General features: G+C 43.5%; 1 protein-coding gene across 3 annotated transcripts in view; it reads right to left on the reverse strand.

The window, feature by feature from the left end:
• The window catches only part of CERS6 (ceramide synthase 6), a 270,865-nt gene that overhangs the window by 206,563 nt on the left and 44,862 nt on the right, over positions 1 to 19,440 (reverse strand). For all 3 annotated transcript variants that reach the window (XM_030209471.1, XM_030209470.1, XM_030209469.1), the window contains exon 3: positions 16,623 to 16,753. In XM_030209471.1, the coding sequence (XP_030065331.1) occupies positions 16,623 to 16,753 (131 nt within the window). The remainder of the gene's footprint in view (positions 1 to 16,622; positions 16,754 to 19,440) is intronic.

Raw genomic sequence — 19,440 nt, forward strand, 5'->3', positions numbered from 1 at the left:
CTGATTTGATAAAAATACGTGCTTTAGGTATGATCAAAGATCATACTACTTCTCTATTCTATAATATTCTACGCACAGCTAAATTCCATCTGCAGAACTATATTAAACAACTTTGGTTCGTGGAAACCAGTTGGTCATGTGATGATAATACTTGGTCAAACATTTTTAAAATAGTAGACCCACTGCATCTACTAATTTAATGCAATCCTCGTATTTTTCGTACCATAAAGCCATAAGGACACCTAGCAAGTTACATCATGCTTCTCTGAATAATGACAAATAATGTTGGTATTATAACACTGCTTTAGGGAATCTCTTACATATGGTATTTTCTTGTTCACACATTAATAACTTTTGGGTTTCCATTTGGTCAATTGTCCAATCCATTCTTCCCATTACACCTAGCATCATTATTTTCAGATCCTTGGCTATTCCTGACATCAGGAATGTCTGGCATAATAAACTCTTGGATATTGTAAAGGGGTCCTCTTTTTCTGGTTGGGGTTGTAAGCAGAAGCCCCGTTCAGGGCTCAGAGTTCTGGTGCAGCACCACACCTTACTCCGGACTCAGTTCAAACCCAAAAAAAAAAAAAACTTTTAATGCAGGCCCAGTTCCACAAAACATAATCAACCACCAACCCTCCCTTCAGTTCAAAAGTTCAATTAAAGTTCAGCTCCCAAACTTAAGTCAGTTCTACAACTTACGTAAAGTTTAGTTCAAAAGCTCAAGTAAAAAAAAAAACATGAGCACATCACCTTTTCTCCGGTAGCACTCCAGCAGCCCTGCAGCAAGCAGGGCTGGCAGTTCACCTCCCACTCCACAGTAACACACTCCTGTGGCCTCCCACAACTGCCTTTAAAGGGCTGGCCAGGTTGGCTTTTGTATTTTCCCAGTCCATGCTGGCTTGCTCCTCTAAGCCAGGAAGTTCTGGAGGCAAGTCCTTTTCCTCCTCCACATACTCCATCGGTTCAGTTAGCTCTCCCCAGTCTTTCTCCTCTCCCACACTTCTGAGAGCTTTCAAGACCTCCGCCCTCTCCTCCTCACAGCTGGGAGACCTTATATATTGATTCCGCAACCACGGAAATTGAGCTTCTTGACTGCAACTCCCTCTGCTGGTAGCTGGAGTAACTGGCCCCCATTTCCTGGAGTTGCTTCCCTTCCTGCTAATGTTAGAGGTCCCTTCCATGTTTTTGGGTCCACCCCTCTGTCTCTCAAGGGATTCTGGGTATGGTAGTTCTAGGGTTGGCTGCTTCTGCCTATGCCCATGTTTACCTGCCTTATCACAATATATTGATTGCACTTATTCTCCAAATGATTCTTCATAATTGGAAAACTTCTTCTTTCCTAAATACTACTTTTTGGTGGTCTACTGTACTTATGATCCACAAATATGAATGTAAGGCTGCAGAATTCACTTCACTTTTAAAATCCATTCAAAAGATGTGGTCTCCAATTAATGCTTTTGCTAATATATACATATACTTTTATACTATATATCTAATGCTTGTTTCACTATGTTTTCCCTCCATCCCCCCTCTTTTTTTTATTTTTCTTCTTTTGTCTCTTCTCTTTACACTTATAATACCCTTTAATCTGTATAACCTACCTACTGCTACTCCCTGGACAACATTGCTAATAATGTTATTGTCATAATTGAAAGGAGAATGAAGGAGGAAATGTCCCTCACACAAACATGAGTACTGAAACATGAATGAGGCAAGTCCAAGGAGGATATCAAAATGTAAAAGTCTTTATTGTAAAAGGCATAAAACTGACCTGATATGGTCGTGTTTCAGCACAAAGGTCTGCCTCAGGGGTCCACTAAGTCTTATGTTTTGTGATGATAAAACTTGACTTAGTTGCTGACCACTGAAACGCTGAGTAGTCTCAAGAAGTAAAATCGGGGGGTCACGTGATGTGGCGGAGCTGAACGGACGTCCCGAAGGCTGGCTCCGCTCCCATCGATCAAAAACCTGCTAATTTAATGTTGTAAACTTACCGGAGTGATCTTCCCTCTACCATTGGCGATTTCAGCAATAAGCAGCGCTTCTTTTGAGGTGGAAACGGAATCTGGTGGAGTGCTTGCGAGGGGGTATGCCATCTAGGGCCCCGCGGGCGAGGAAACACAGTGCACTGAAGGAGAGACCTAAAATGGCGGTGGTGGCGGCAAACAGCACTCCTCAGCAGCTCGTGATGCCAGCAGAGACAATCCGGGACCTGACCCATCAGATTACTGCAGCGTTGGATGAGAAATTGACCAGACTACAGGCAGGGATGGATCATATCACGGAGGCATTGGAGGGACAGAATGTGAGGCTGCAATTGGCTGAAGAACGCATTTCTAGACAAGAAGATAGAGCGGAGACAACGGAGGCGCGGATAGCTGCGTTGGAGGGCCAGTGCAAGCAGCTGGCTCAGCAGGTCGATGATCACGAGAACCGCAGCAGGTGCAATAACATCCGCATTATCGGATTACCTGAAACAGTAAAGGACGCAGAGCTATGGGAGTTTGTAGAAAAGGGGATCCCAGAGCAGCTGAATATAAAACTCCAAGAGAAAACACTGCGTGCTGAAAGAATACACCGTGTGGGAGTGCTCCGCGAGGGAGACCAGCGACCGCGAGCCGTTCTGGCGCGAATCCTCAACTATGCGGATAAGGATAAGATCATGCAGGCATTCCGGGGAAAGAAGAAAGTGGCATGTGGAGGTCATCAGATTTTGTTGTTTCAGGACTACTCTGCGTCAGTATCCGACCAAAGGAAGAAAATGGGCCTCCATTGCAAGCGTTTGTATGACAAGGGACTGCGGTTTGCCCTCCTTTATCCTGCCAAGGTGAGGCTCACTCATGATAACAAAACCTTATTCTTTACGGATCCAAAAGAACTTGGAGCCTTCGTGGATAAGTTGCCTTGAGGAGCAGGAGAGGCTACAATTGGAATGGAAGACTGCTTTAAGTAGTGTGCAAGAAGTTTGCCAGGAGAAGCAGAGGTGTAGAGATGTGTGAGCAATTTAGGACAGTATTGCTTTGATACTTGGGGACCTTATATATAAAAGGGGGAGGAGGGGAAAAGGAGAGAGAAAGAAACATTTGTGGAATTAATTTGCCCTTTCTCCTTTCTTATTCTTCGTTTTCTTGTTATATGTAGTCTAATGTTGCATCTATTCTGATATGTTTTTTGTTTTGTTTTTTTTTACTTTTAGATGATGTATTACTACACTTGTTTAGAGAGTGGAGGAGCAGCTGTTGAGCAGTGCTCTTGTAATTCTAGCGTTCATGGTAGAGGGAGGGTTGGGGGGAGGGGAATGAGAGGGGAGCAGCTTCTTTGAGAAGGGATTGTAACACTGGGTGTTCTGGAAAGAAGGGCAGGGATGGGGAGGGGGGAGGAAGCGCAAGGGAATATGAGTGGAGGGAGAGCATGGGGTATGGATGGGGTGTGTGAATGGCATAAGAAATGTGGTTGTGGGGATGGGAAGGGGAGAAGGGGAGGGGGGAGATGGGTGGGGAGTTGGGCAGTAGAATAGGGGGGGGAGGGAAAGTTATTCCTGGAAGACGAGGGACCATGGCTAGATGTGCAGGGCGGAGGAGGCAGAGGGCAAAGCCCATTTTTGTGTGGGAGGTGGTGAGCTGGGACACCACCTCTGGCTTTCGGAATGATAGCAGGCTTACTAGGCCCATACAGCCACATGGGTAGTTTGAGATTCGGGTCTCTAAATGTGGATGGAATCCATTCCCCAGTTAAACATTCTAAGATTTTGTCCTATTGTGTCAGGATGAAACTTGATGTACTTTTCATGCAGGAGACTCATCTCTCGCAGCAGGAGCACAGAAAATTACAACGAGGATGGGTGGGAGAATTAGTATCCTCATCCTTCAACAACAGGCAAAGGGGTGTTGTTATTCTGTTTCATAAAAAGCACCACATTACTACACATAAGACAGTTCAGGATCCGGAAGGACGGTATGTTCTTTGGCTGGGAGAGGTAGCGGGTCACAGAGTAGCCCTTTGCTCTATATATGCACCCAATATATACTCTCACTCTTTCTTTTCGGGGGTATTGGCGCAGTTTGTGTCGATAAGCGGATACAAATTGATAGTCGGGGGAGATCTTAATATTACTGCAGATCCCCTGATAGATTGCAAGCCAGCAAAACCACGTTCCCCAATGTGGCAGGATAAAGGGGTAAATTTTCTAATGAAGGAGCTAGGATTATTGGATATATGGCGCGTGCTGCACCCAGAGGATTACGACTATACTTTTTTCTCACAGGTGCATGGGGTGTATGCAAGGTTAGATTATTTATTGGTGGATTCCTCCCTACTTTCGAAGGCACGTGCAGCGGAGATAGTAGATGGGGCAGTGTCCGACCACTGCTTAGTATGGGTGGATATACAATGGAGGCAGGACAGCGAGACAAGGATGTGGCGAATGAACCCTACCTTGTATCTGGATTTGGAATTTCATACCTTTTTATTGCAAATGTGGGGTAATTACATAACGGAAAATGATCCGGAAACAGTAGACCCTGTTGTGTACTGGGAAGCGGGGAAGGCTGTACTAAGGGGACACATTTTGGCGTACACAGCAAAAAAGAACAGGGAGAGGAATGAGCGATTGGTGACCCTGTCGAATCAACTGCAGCAGCTAAGGGGGAGATGTGCCCATCAGAGGGATGTGGAGGCGAAGAAAGAGTATTGGGTGACAAGAAGATGCATTAGTGATATTTTGAATGAAAGAGCGGCCCAAGACATCAGCATATATAAATACAATTTGTTTCGTTGGGGGAATAAAGCAGGGAAATTGATGTCGTCACTGGTGAAAAGTAGAGGGGCCAGGAAGATCATAACAAAGATAAAGTCGCCTATCGGGGAGATAGTGTCAACGAATGAGGGTATACAGGAGGAGTTTGTGAGATTTTACAAAGCACTGTACAATAAAGGAGAGGTGGACGGGGTGCAGAGGGAGGTATTTTTCAAGGATATTTCTCTACCACAGCTATCTAATGAGCAGAGAGATAAACTGAATGAGCCAGTAGTGGGTGAGGAGGTTAGACAGCAGATCAAGAGATTAAAGCTAGCCAAAGCACCGGGCCCGGATGGGCTAGGGCCTGAATTTTACAAGATTTTGGGAGCCAAAATCTGCCCCCCTTTTCAGGAACTCTGCCATCATTTATGTACAACCGGAAGGGCGGGAGGAGGTCTCACACATGCCCATATAGTAGTACTTCCTAAACCCGGAAGGGATGAGGAGAAGTTGGGCTCTTATAGGCCAATTTCACTTTTGAATCAAGATATTAAGCTTTTCGCAAATATAATGGCGAGTAGACTGGGGAGGGTCTTGCCTGAGTTAGTACATACGGATCAGGCAGGGTTCGTGCCAGGGAGGTACGCCTCTTCTAACATCATGAGAGCGTCGACAGTTTTGCAAAGAAAGGGAAAGGCTCCTGGGGATGCAATAATCACAAGTTTAGACGCTGAGAAAGCTTTTGACAAGATCTTATGGGATTATCTGTTCTGGGTCCTGCCCCAATTCGGCATAATGGGAGAATTTTGGGGTGGAATTAGAGCTCTATATAGTAACCCTACAGCCCAGATACTAATAAATGGGGCAATGTCTCAGGCTTTCTCATTGGAAAGGGGCACACGGCAGGGATGCCCACTGTCACCTATTCTATTTGTACTGTCATTAGAGCCCTTTGCTATTAAAATTCGCCAGACTAACAACGTAGAAGGTATTAGATTGGGGTCCCAGGAAGTTAAAATTAATTTATTTGCTGATGACATGCTTATCTACCTAGATAACGCCTCGGCAAGTGTCCCCCACTTAGTAAATTTGCTCGTACAATTTGGATCGTTTTCAGGCTTGCGGATAAACTTTGACAAGTCTGAGGCTCTGCCGGTGTCTTTCCCGTGTGCATGCAGGCAGTTGCCTACTTTCCCTTTGGCATGGTCAACGGGCACGTTGAAATACCTGGGAGTATATCTACATAAAGATATGCGAGTGATCTACAGGAGGAATGTCCAGGATAAGCTGGATAGCCTTAAGGCGTTGTGTCAGCGTTGGAAGGACTTACTGCTTTCTCTGCTAGGCAGAGTAGCCCTCGTTAAAATGGTCATGTTACCAAAAATTCTGTATTCTCTGCAAATGTTGCCACTTTGGATTACAAAAAAGGATGAGCTGTATTACAAAGGTTTTATAGGCTCTTTTATTTGGGCCGGGCGCAGGGCTAGAATCAGTTTTGCCAAGCTAACATTGCCCAGAACTAAGGGGGGATTAAACTTTCCAGACCTTCGCTTGTACAACGTGGCAGCTATACTTAGGTGGATTCATGAACTGCATGAGGGAACGGCTAGGTATGCACCGCAATCCATCTGGCAGGACGAATCTTTTTCCTATTCTGCATTTAACATGATACAACTGAGGATGGGTAGGAAGGGAGAATCGCAGTTTCTGCTTCAACCGCTGCAGAGGGCTTGGGAGTGGTGGAGAGGATGTTTGGGTAAGGCGACGGGTGCATCTCCATTCCTGGCTGCAGTGGATAACCCTGCTTTTCCAGCGGGACAGGGGGTGTCGCGGTTCCAGGTATGGGCAAGAAATGGTTGTCGGTATGTGGGGCAATTTATTACATCTGAGGAGGGTTTACTCCCCTCGTTTGAACAGGCACAGGCTAAGTGGAACTTAGGAAGGGTGGACTTCTTTCCTTACCTACAGTGGAGGCACTACTGTGCCACCTTGACTACTTCAACATCACAAGGGCCTACCTTTACCCGATTAGATAAGTTGTTTTGTCAAGTACCGAAGTCAGCGAATAGGTTGGCGGTGTGGTATGCACTGGGAAAGGAACACAAAGATGCTACTTTTTTTGCTGGCTTGGCGAGTTGGTGGGGGGAGCAGTTGGGAGAAGAGGTCACAGTGGATATGCTTTCAAATTATTTTACATGGGCCTTTAAATCAACTCCTAGTGCGAATTTGCAAGAGATGCAATTTAAGTTGTTACATGGGGCGTTCATAACGCGGGAGAAGGGTAAGCGTATGGGCTTATGGGAGGATAGTACATGTCTGAGGTGCAAACATAGAGAAGGAACATTGATACACACTTTTTTGGAGTGCACGAAGTTAGCCCAGTTTTGGAGCACAGTGGTGGAATTGCTGGAGTGCACATTGGGAGTCCCCATAGAGTGGTCTTACAAGATACTGCTGTTGGGAGATGAGTCTGAATTAAGTGATCAAGGCCTGCAATATTCTCAGGTTCGGTTTGTGGGTGTCGCTCTTATGGTGGCACGGAAAACAATATTGGCCCAATGGACGCTTGTAGAGCCCCCAGTTGTCAATCTCTGGTTAGCCAGAATGAAGCAGATAGCTTGCTGGGAACAGGAGCGCTCTAAGTCTTTGGGTCCGCGTGGATGGGGATTTGGGCATTTATGGCAACGCTTTGAGATGTTGTACTTTGGGTCTCAGGTTTCTCCAGGAGCAGGGGGGGAGGGCAGGGGGTAAGAGGGGACGGGGAGGGAGGGGAAACATTAAAAAAAAAATGAGGTGGAAGGTTATGTGTGATAATAGCTGTTGTGATCTTTGTCATGCATACATAGGATGTGAATTTGTATGTGGTTCAAAGTTATTTATCATACTGGATAAATGAGATGTCCTTGCTCTAGAGTTAATGGACAGAAGTTGCTGTTCTGTTATGTTTGCTGCAATGTATGAAAATTTCAATGTTCTGTTATATGCCTTTCATACTTACAATAAAAATATTTACAAAAAAAAAAAAAAGAAGTAAAATCACTATGGAATGCAAACAGCGTCTTGTCAGCAAAGCAGATGATGTAGTAAATGCAAAATGATTGACACTTATTGTTACTGTTGTACTATGTATTTTTGGTTCTTTTAAAAAAATCAATAAAATTGTTTTGAAATCAAAATGATTGTGGGTACTAAACCCAATAGGAATTATCCCTCCTTGGACACAGTGAAGGAGTTGGCTCAATTTTGGGGGTACTGAAGCACTCACAGCACCCATAGATCTGGGTCCTATTGCGGCAGCTCCTATTGACATTGACTCATGCCCCAATGTACACTCTCTCCCCCATCCTCTTCAAAGGTTTGCTGCTAGCACTGCCTTGGAAACAGCTGATCTGTTTTCTTCCAGCATCATATGGCTTTCTCTAGGTCTATTTATTTATTGGTATTTATTAACCGCTTTTATGAAGAGATTCACCCAAGGCAGTGTACACAGTAGGTACAGTTTAACATCAAACCTACACTGCCTGAATTCTCACGCGATTCGCACAAAACTGCAAAAACAGTTTGGAGGTTCAAGCAGGGACAGGATAGGGACAGAATGGCAGAAGTCGTGGCAGGGGATGAAACTGGCTGGAATATAGATGGTAGAGTGTTTTCGGAAGAGAAGCTGGGTACAGAGTATATGCTGGGGCAAGAATATACTAGGGGTTAGGATATGTTTAGTGGAACAGATTTCATTTTAGTTACACACTTTTGTTTGTTCATTTATTTATTAATTAGGATTTATTTACCGCCTTTTTGAAGGAATTCACTCAAAGCGGTGTACAGCAAGAATAAGTCAAATATAATCAATAGACAATTACAGCAGTAAAAATATTCAAACAACAATACAAAGTATGGCATAGTATGCTATATTACAATGACAACACAATACACAATAAAACATTTTAATAGACAGCATAGGGTGTAAGCAAAGGTGGAACATATAGGTAGATAAAATAGAGTAACAGGAGTTGTCTGAGTGTTCCTGAGCAACCGCATTGGCACTATCAAATCCCCTCTCCCCAAGCAGGCCATCTCACTGGAGTGGAGAATCCCCTTGACCAGGACCCCGGCTCTTTTCTCCAACAGTGATCCTGACTCATACACTAGTAGAGATGACAGTTACTAATATGCTTTAAGGCCATAAATGCATATTATTTGCCCCCTAACATGTGTTAAATGCCAATAACATCTATTACTGTAATGCGCATTAGGTTACCAAGGGATATCGAGTGAATAAATGTCAAAGCATGCAAATGCATGCAAAACACCACATTGCTATGGCAACTGCATTAATCCTGGAAAAATAACACCAGCTAAAAGCTGATATTATTTTTCCTTGCCAGGAGTATCGAGCCATTAAGCTGGGGCCTGATGCTCCCAGACCACTTCCTAAAGAGGCCAGGTATTAGTTTGCCTCCCCCCCCAGCAGACATATTTCCCCCATATCACATATCTCTCAGAAGCACCACCCCAAATCACATTCCTCTCCCTTCTCCTGTAGGCCCACCTCCAGGCCTACCTTTACAAATCCCTGGGGTCTACTGTGTATGAACAGGACTGATCCTCAGTTGTGTCTGCACCTACCCATGTTGAAAGTTCATAATGGCACTGGTGATCCCTAGCAATGGTCTCCCAATACTACCGAGCCGCATACCTGAAGTCATTCTGGTGGTCTAGTGGATTCTTTGGGGCAGGAAAGATCCCCAGTCTTTCCTGCCCGCTGCCACTGACCCTCTTGCTGCAGTATCACTTTTTTAAAATGTCTGCCAAGACTTTTGCTGAAGTCTTGTGAGGCCACCGCTGGAAGTCTCAGCAGCCATTTCAAATAAGATGCGGCAGCAAGAGGGTGGTTAAAAGGTGAGGTGAAAGAGCCAAAAGAACATCTTTCAAAAAATGGAAAAAGGATCCGAATGAAGAAAAGAAGAAGCAACATAAGCACTGTCAAGCCAGATGCAAAGCATTGATAAAGAAGGCTGAAAGAGAATAAGAAAAAAAAACTGCCGTGGAGACAAAGACTCATATTAACACTTTTTTCAGGTATATCAGAAGCAGGAAGCCTGCAAGGGAGTCTGTGGAACTGTTAGATCAGGAAGGAGCAAAAGGGGCACTCAGGAGGACAAGCCAATAGCAGAGAGACTAAATGAATTCTTTGCTTCAATCTTTATGGAAGAAAATATAAGAGATCTACCTGTAGCAGAAATGGTTTTCAGGGATGATGATGTGGAGGAACTGGAAGATATACTGATCCAAACTGATAAGTTAAATAGTGATAAATCACCTGGACCGAACGGTATACACCCCAGGGTATTGAAAGAACTCAAAAATGAAATTGCTGATCTGCTGATGATGATCTGTAACCTCTCATTAAAATCATCAGTAGTACCTGAAGACTGGAGGGTGGCCAATGTGACGTCGATGTTTTTAAAGGGTTCCAGGGGTGATCTGGGAAATTACAGACCAGTGAGCCTGGTATTGGGCAAAATAGCAGAAACTATTATAAAGAATAAAATTATAGAACACATAGAGGCATATTTTCAAAGCACTTTGGGAGGCTAAGTTCCATAGGTTTCTATGGAACTTTGGGAGGCTAAGTGCTTTGAAAATGAGCTTGATAGACAAACCTGGTTTAATAGGACAGAGTCAGTATGGATTCAGCCAAGGTAGGTCTTGCCTCACCAATTTACTTAATTTCTTCGAAGGCGTGAATGAATATGTTGATAAAAGGTAAGTCAGTTGATGTACTGTATCTAGATTTTCAGAAAGCTTTTGACAAAGTACCTCATGAGAGACTCCTGAGAAAATTAAGGAGTCATGGGATATGAGGCAATGTCCATCTGTGGATTAAGAATTGGTTATTGGACAGAAACAGAGGGTAGCATTAAATAGCCATTTTTCTCAATGGAGGAGGATGAATAGTAGAGTGCCGCAGGAATCTGTACTGGGACCGGTGCTATTTAACATATTTATAAATGATATGGAAATTGGAACGATGAGTTAGGTGATGTGGAGAGGCATAATCGAATGGGGCACCCAAGTTTTCATGAGGGCGTCCTCGCAGGATAGCCCCACGAAGGAGCAGGGAAACCCATACTATCGAAACAAGATGGGCGTCCATCTTTCGCTTCGATAATACAGTCAGGGATGCCCAAATCTCAACATTTAGGTCGACCTTTGAGATGGTCGACCTAAATGTTGAGATGGTCATCCCCGGTTTTCGGCCATAATGGAAACTGAGGACGCCCATCTCAAAAACGACCAAATCCAAGCCCTTTGGTCATGGGAGGAGTCAGAATTCGTAGTGCACTGGTCCCCCTGACTTGCCAGGACACCAACCGGGCACCCTAGGGGGCACAGCTGTGGACTTCACAAATTGCTCCCAGGTGCATAGCTCCCTTACCTTGGGTGCTGAGCCCCCCAAAACCCACTCCCCATAACTGTACACCACTACCATAGCCCTAAGGGGTGAAGGGGGGCACCTACATGTGGGTACAGTGGGTTTCTGGTGGGTTTTGGAGGGCTCACATTTACCACCACAAGTTTAACAGGTAGGGTGGGATGGGCGTGTGTCTGCCTGGCTGAAGTGCACTGCACCCACTAAAACTGCTCCAGGGACCTGCATACTGCTGACACGGAGCTGGGTATGACATTTGAGGCTGGCATAGAGGCTGGCAAAAAAAAATTTTTTTGAGGGTGGGAGGGGGTTGGTGACCACTGGGCAAGTAAGGGGAGGTCATCCCCGATTCCCTCCAGCGGTCATCTGGTCAGTTCGGGCACCTTTTCATGGCTTGGTTGCAAGAAAAAATGGACCAAGTAAAGTCGGCCAAGTGCTCATTAGGGACGCCCTTCCTTTTTCCATTATCGGCCGAGGTCTTAATCACGCCCCAGTCCCATCTTCGCTACGGTGCCAACACGCCCCTGTGAACTTTGCTCGTCCCCGCGATGGGAAGCAGTTGAGGACACCCAAAATCGGCTTTCAATTATGCCGATTTGGGCGACCCTGAGAGAAGGACGCCCATCTCCCAATTTGTGTCGGAAGATGAGCGCCCTTCTCTTTCGAAAATAAGTCTGTAAATCTGCATACAACACAAAACTTTTCAAGGTTGTTAAAATGCATGTGGATTACGAAAAATTGCAGGAAAACCTTAGGAAACTGGAAGACTGGGCATCCAAATGCAAAGTGATGCACACTGGAAAGAATAATCTGAATCATAGTTATCTGATGCTAGGGTCCACTTTAGGAGTCAGCACTAAAGAAAAAGACCTAGGTGTCATGTAGATAATACGCTGAAATCTTCTGCTCAGTGTGCATAGGTGGACAAGAAAGCAAACAGAATACTAGGAATTATTAGGACAGGGATGCAAAATAAGAACAAAAATATTATAATGCCTCTGTATCGCTCCATGGTGTGACTTCACCTTGAGTATTGCGTTTGATTCTGGTCGCCATATCTCAAAAAGGATATAGTGGAATTAGAAAAGGTTCGAAGAAGCATAACCAAAATGATAGAGGGGATGGAACTGCCCCCTTATAAGGAAAGACTAAAGAGGTTAGGGCTCTTCAGCTTGGAAAAGAGACAGCTGAGGGAGGATATAATTGAGGTCTACAAAATGCTGAGTGGTGTGGAGCGGGTGAAGGTGAATTGATTTTTCACTCATTCAAAAAGTACAAAGACCAGGGGACATTCAATGAAATTGCTTGGAAATTCTTTTAAAACAAATAGGAGGAAATATTTTTTCACTCAAAGAATAGTTAAGCTCTGGAACTCATTCCCAGAGGATCTGGTAACGGTGATTAGCTTATCTGGGTTTTAAAAAGGCTTGGACAAGTTTCTGGAGGAAAAGTCCATAGTCTGTTATTGAGATGGACATGGGAGAAGCCATTGCTTGCCCTCAGATTGGTAGCATGAAATGATGCTACTAATTGGGTTTCTGCCAGGTACTTGTGGCCTGGATTGGCCACTGCTGGAAGCAGGATACTGGGATAGATGGACCATTGGTCTGACCCAGTATGACTATTCCTATGTTCTTAAATATGATAGTGTTGTAAAGCAGACTGCCTCTATTATAACTATAGGCTTGGTTTAATAAGCTTTTATTACCATAGTCATAATATGGTGGTGGTGCTCAGTGCAGCTATCTTTTGGACCATTTTTGAAAAAAAAAATGTCCAAGGGAAAAATGCATAAAAAAGCCATTGGGATGTAAGGGGACCAGATTCTTAGTAGCCTGGCCACACAGACATCCCAGCAAAGCAGTGGGGAACCCTAGGAGATGCTGCACTGGATTTCATATTAAAGGTCCCTGGTACACATCTCACCCTTATATTGTATGGTGAGCCCTCCAAAACCCTATTATACCCAATATTATACCCAACTGTACACCATTACAAGAGCCCTTATGCCTTCCAGTGTCACCTCTATGTAGGTTCAGTTGTTTTTTGGTAGGTTTTGGAGGGCTTACACTTTCCACCACAAGTGTAACAGATTGGGATATGACACTGGGTCCCCTTCTCTACAGTCCACTGCAGCGACCACTAGGCTACTCCAGGGACCTGCTTACTGCTCTAACAGGACTAGCCATAACATCTGAAGTTATTATAGAGGCTGGTATGTACTGTTTTTTTTCACAACATTGAGAGGGAGGGAAGGAGGGGGTCATGCCTTAATCCCGCCAGTTGTCATTTGGTCATTTAGGGCACCTTATTGTGACTTAGTCATGATTGAAACAGGTCTAGACTAAACCATCTAACTTTTAGCCCTGGACATTTTTGCTTTGTTCCATTATGGCAGAAAAGCGTCCAAGTTTTGGAAATGTCCAAATCCTGCCCCCAACATGCTCCCTTGTGATTTGAATGCACTGCACTTGAATGAACTGCATAGCAAACCATCTTAAAACTTGATTTTGAAAAAAAACATCCAGCTCCTTTGTGTTGCTTTTTGGGTGTTTTTTCTGTTTTGAAAATGAGCCCCTTAGTATCCTGCATTACTGTATTACCTAGGAATTTCTCTACTGCAGGTCGATGCTTTCTATCTTGTTTCCTGTTCTCAAAAGGCAGGTATGTTCTGCTAATTTTCTACACTAAGTTTGTCAGACAGTATGTTGAGTAAGAAAGTCACTAAGTGGTTCTTTCCCTTTCTGCATAAGATGTCCAATGTGCAGAGACTATTATCAGCCCTGAAGGCACACATTTAAGTTTCAAACACGGTATGGAAACTCTAGTTCAGCAAACTATGTTGATACCGCCAGTGAGGATTCCAAGAGAACAGAATATTCTATTAAATTAATCACAGAAGGACCTTTTTACAAAGGCGTGCTAGCATTTTCACCACACGCTAAAAATAAGCGTGCACTAAACACCAGAGATGCCCATATATTCCTGTATTCCATATATATCTCTAGCATTTAACGCATGCTAATCATTAGCGCACACTAAAAACACTGGAGCGCCTTTGTAAAAGACCCCCCAGAATAAATAAGGGCAGCTAATATTTAATCAATCAACTGATTTTTTTTTTATTTAAAATACTGTATTGTTTAAACTTAATTTCAATCAGTGTGGTGTGAAAAGCCTGCTAAGAAAGGAAATAAATTGCATTTTGAAACATAAGTAGCCATGTATAAACAATGGCTTTTTGTCACACCAAAATTAGGTTTATCGGCATCAAATCCCTAACAAATTTATAACCCAATGTTCAGCCGCTGTGGTCAGCACCTGATTGAAATTATATGCGGCATTTTTGATTAAGCTAAGTGAAATTGATTTTAGTATTTTGTTACCTTATGATTTAGCAATATTGTTTTGGGCATGGTTGAAACACATTATGGACACATGGCTTGAGCTGTTCACGCTGTAATTTTATAGTGAGAGACCTATGATGTCTTTAAGTGCATTTTGAGCACTGCTGGTGACATTTTCAGTTGTCGCACGGTTCAATGTCTATTCTGACACGTTTGAGCAATGGTGTGCCAGTTTGCTTAAACTGATAGTCTACAACTTCAGTGTAAGACACAGTCTTGCAAATATTCAATGCTAATTAACTGGCCATGAAAGACTCCTAGCCAGTTAAATAACACTTAACCAGCTAAGCGTTAATATTCAGCACAAGATGGTCGGTTATCTCTGCTGAATATTACCATTTAGCGCATAGCGGTTAACAGGCTAGCCACAAATATTCAGCACATCACCGGCTAAGTTTGGTGGCCAAATTGGGCTGGCCAAATAGCAGGCCTATCTTTGGCTGCTATACATTTAACCAGCCAGTGCTGAATAATGACTTGGCCAGTTAAATGTTGTGAAGAGCAAAGAAACTACAAGCCCCAGAAGGCAGTGCAGCACCACAGAGATTCAGAACCAAGGAACTACAAAGCCCAGAAGGCAGAGCAACGTCAGAGAAGCCAGGAGCTAAGAAACTATAAGTCCCAAAAGGCAGTGCAGCACCAGCAGAGGGATCAGGTGAAGGGAGAAGAATCTATGCAAGAGAGGGAGGAGCCGGGGTGTGATTGGGAGATGGAATTAGATGGGGAAAGGGAGGAGCCCCTAGACCGAGAGGAAGGGGAGGAGAGAATGGAACTGGAGGAGGTGGAAGGAGGGGAGAATGAGGAGGAAATGGAAGTGCTGGTGGAGGGCTCTTAAAGTGAGTTATGAACTGAACTGGAAGGAGTGAATGAAGCCTTGGTGAATTGACCCGGTGGGTGGATGTCAGGTGGTTTTGTGCTGACAAATGAGGGAGGTGGGTCATTAGGTCTAAGAGTGAGAAAGTGACTTAGACCATATTGCCATTGAATTGAACTGTCTAATTTCATTTCTAAGATAAACTGTGTTTGAAGGCAATGCTAAACTAAACTGTGTTTGAAAGCAGTGCTAAAACGGAATTGAGGAGGAAAACATTGCTAACTGAACTGAATTGTGAGCAGTGCTCATTAGCTGTGTGAAAGAGCAGTGCTACTAAGTACTGGATTAAAAGCAGTGCTGGAGAAAACCGTATTGAAAGCAGGGCCAAAGTGAACTGTGTGGAAAGCAGGCCCAAGCTGAACTGTATTGCAAGCAGGGCTCCAATGAACTGTGTTTAAAAGTGGAGCTACAATGAGGCGAGGGGAAGGCCTGTGAAGCCTTAAAGCAAATTAAATGTACTCAGGAGATAATAAAGCACTTCTGGTGATTTGCCTGTTGTCCGGAGACCCTGATTGCAGGCTGTCGACTCGGGAGTGAAGGGCGTGCTTGGTGAAGAAAGGAAGAGACTGAGGAAGAGTGGTGCAGATCTGGCGACTGAGCCTGACAATGTATAGCATTTAACTGCACCCCCCCCCCCCCAAAAAAAAAATGGATACCCAATGAAAGTCACTGGAAACGGCCCAGCATTGAATATTCAGGCTCAGCACCAATCATGGGATTTAGCTGGCCTGCTACCTGTGGGCTGAATATTGGCTGGAGTACATATAATATTTGAGATATTTTGAACTTCTTAGCATAATGTCATTTTTTTGAGGAATATTTGTTTGATAAGAGTAGTGTAAGTAATTCCTCTGGGAATTTATCTAAATATCCATGGACAGCAGTGACTAAGGCAAATATTTGTAATGGCTGCCTTTGAAAATTGAATCACATCCTGTATAAAATATGGAGTCTCCTGAAACCTTTGCTGCTTTAAGCTTATACATTGCTTATGCTCTGACAAATGTAACTTTTTTTTCAAGGTTTGAGACTTCTGTAATTCTGTACTAAATATATTTTTGTGGTTTCAAGGAGCATTTGAAATAATTTGGAAGCCCTGACAGAGAGCCAGTCCTTCCCCCAGAAAAATGTCATTTCAGAAAAGAGCAGAGCTTAGATCCTTACATGCTCTCACAGAATCGTTTCACAATACTGGGCTTTTCCTGGTTCCGTCTCTGTCGAAACCAACGTTGAATACTGCGAACGTCCCAGTCCAATTGTTTGGAGAGCCCCTCCAGTCTCTTCTCATCAGGATGCTGTACAATAAGAAATTAGCAAGTTCAAAACAGGTTTTTTTCTGTAGTTTTATAAGGATTATGTTTCTATTATTTTAAAATTATTGAAACAGAGGAACAACTGGGCTATAACCATACTCACAATCAGAAATTTAAAGCCTTAGTGCAGCATAAGGTGAAGCTGCATTAAGCCCTTCAGATCAGAAAACCTTCTGTCACTTTGCACACTGGAGAAATGTTGAGCAGTCCACATTTTCTCACATCCCTTCTCAACAAATTTTCATAGCTGTAACACCACATTTCAGTACAAAAATTAGGACTACATGCTATAGAGTGCACATGGGTTTGGAGAAAAATGTGAACCAATTTCTCCATTAGAAGATTGTAGGTTGCTAAACATATGATCCAAAGCTTGCTACACAGTGCCAAATAATTCAGATCTTCTGAAACTGAAAAGGTGGATGCCAACTTCATACATTGGGAGCCACTGATATACTGAAGGAACATATTTAACAGTGCAGCACTGCTTGGACTGCTAGACTGTTCCATAGTGGTCATACAGGTAAAAAGGTACTTTGAAACTGCATTTGTAATTGTGAGATATTTAGAGGCTCATTTTCAAAGCACATAGGCCTATCACACAGTAAAAGAGCACTACCGTGGGATGCGCTAGACATCCCGCAGTAGTTTAGGCAGCAGTGTACACTACTCCCATAGTAAAAAACATTTTGTATTTTTTGCCATGGAAGGCATGCCTGCGCTAATCAGGTAGCGCAAGCACATTACTGTGCGCTACCCGATTAGCACAGAGTAGCATGGGAGCCCTTACTGCATCCTAGATAGGTGGTGGTAAGGGCCTATAGTGATAATGGCCATGCGCTAATGGGGAAATTAGCGTGTCCATTATAAAAAACCTGACCGCGGCCATTTTTTAGTCATGCTAGAAAGTGACCGGAACACACAGCTAACCCAAACGCTAATCAAAACGCCAGCCACTTTCTAGCATGCCTTAGTAAAAGGACTCCATAGACTTTTAAAGTTCCATAGGTTACTATCCAGCTTATTTTCGAACGAGAAGGCCAGGCAAAAAGCGACACAAAAGGCACATGGCCGGCCCCGTGAAAGAAGGCCGGCTGAATCCAATAATGGAAGCCGAGACGTAAGGCCGGCGTTAACGCGAAGCCGGCCATCTATGACCGGCGCCTCAGGGGGCGTGTTAGGGGCGGTGTTACGAGATGGTCGCCTCCAACGTATAACAGCTAGCGAAATTGTTTCGCATGGGCGGGAACATGGCCGGCATTAGTTAGACCTGAAATAAAAGCGAACAGAGTAAGGAGGAAGTTGTCTTTAGACCCATTAGCGATTGTGTGGAGTTGGAGCGTGGCGAGAGCATTGTTGGGAGAGAAAGCTGAATCACTTTTTGAGAGTTTGTTGAGTACCTGTTACCTTTGTCTGTGTGCTGTGGTCGGAACGTTGTCAGCCTCACCTGCCTCCAGGGCTGGTCTTAGCAAGTGCGGGGCCCTATGCAGACCAATTTGGTGGGGCCCCATCCTAGCCCCGCCCCACCGTAGTCCCGCCCCCAATGTAGCCCCGCCCCTACCTCCACCCCATTGATAAGATTATTCCATTTTCAGAACACATTTTATTTATGAAATTTCAAATAAAGACAAATGAAGCTAAACTTGTACAAAAAACTGATTGAAATAATAAGCACAATGCTATCATGAAACCTCCCCTCCCCAGAAATTATTCAGTTCAAGTCCACTACAATTAGCAGTTCCAATTCTCATAACAAAGGAGAATAAAGGAAAAATATTAAGAAAAGATTCAGTACTTTCAAATTCCCCTATTACTCTGTAATCCATATATGCAATAAAATAAAAATGAAATGAAAAGATATACAATAAAATAGTGATGTGTGAAATATAATGTACAATATAAAATCATATAGACCACCAAGGTATTAAAATTGTTTTAAAATATATACCACAGCTCTCTGACTCAAGAAGACTCCGACTCTGTCTGTCATCCATAACTGTCTGACAACACACAGAACAAAAATAAGTAAAAACAAATTGTCACAATTAATACCTTATACACCAATATACCAGCCATACGGAAAATGCAGACCGTCAACAATATGAAGCTAGCAAGGGATCATAATACCACAATTCTCATGCAGAGCCACAAAACACCCTTTTAGAGGTAGTGTGTCATGATTTAGGCTCTACACCCTTTCTGGTGTTTGGTGCCACCTTAGTAAGGCCAACACACAATCTCTCCACTGCAAAACACTATACACAAACTTGTGCAAAAATACACTCATAACCTTAACAAACCATAAACAGCACTAATTCCAAGGACAGAACGAGCTACAACCTTATGCGTGGCGTGGAAAGGCAACTGTAATTACACCTGGCTCTAAAACACCAGTGCACAACCTAGTGAAAAAAAACAAACAAAAAGGGATTCAAACTATACGCTAGCAGAATACTGCACCTTCCTTGATCACACCTGAAAAATACATGAAGGCAAAATACTGAAATGGAAAGTTACCTCAAGAAGTCAGACTCAGCATGCAGCAATACTACAAAAATTGAAATGTACATGAAAAATATCACAGATGCACATTTCCAAAAACTGACATATTCCAATTAATAAATCCTGAATAAAATAGTTTTTTCTACCTTTGTTGTCTGGTGACTTTG

The sequence above is a fragment of the Microcaecilia unicolor genome, chromosome 7 (assembly GCF_901765095.1).
Source record: "Microcaecilia unicolor chromosome 7, aMicUni1.1, whole genome shotgun sequence".
NCBI classification, from domain to species: Eukaryota; Metazoa; Chordata; class Amphibia; order Gymnophiona; family Siphonopidae; genus Microcaecilia; species Microcaecilia unicolor.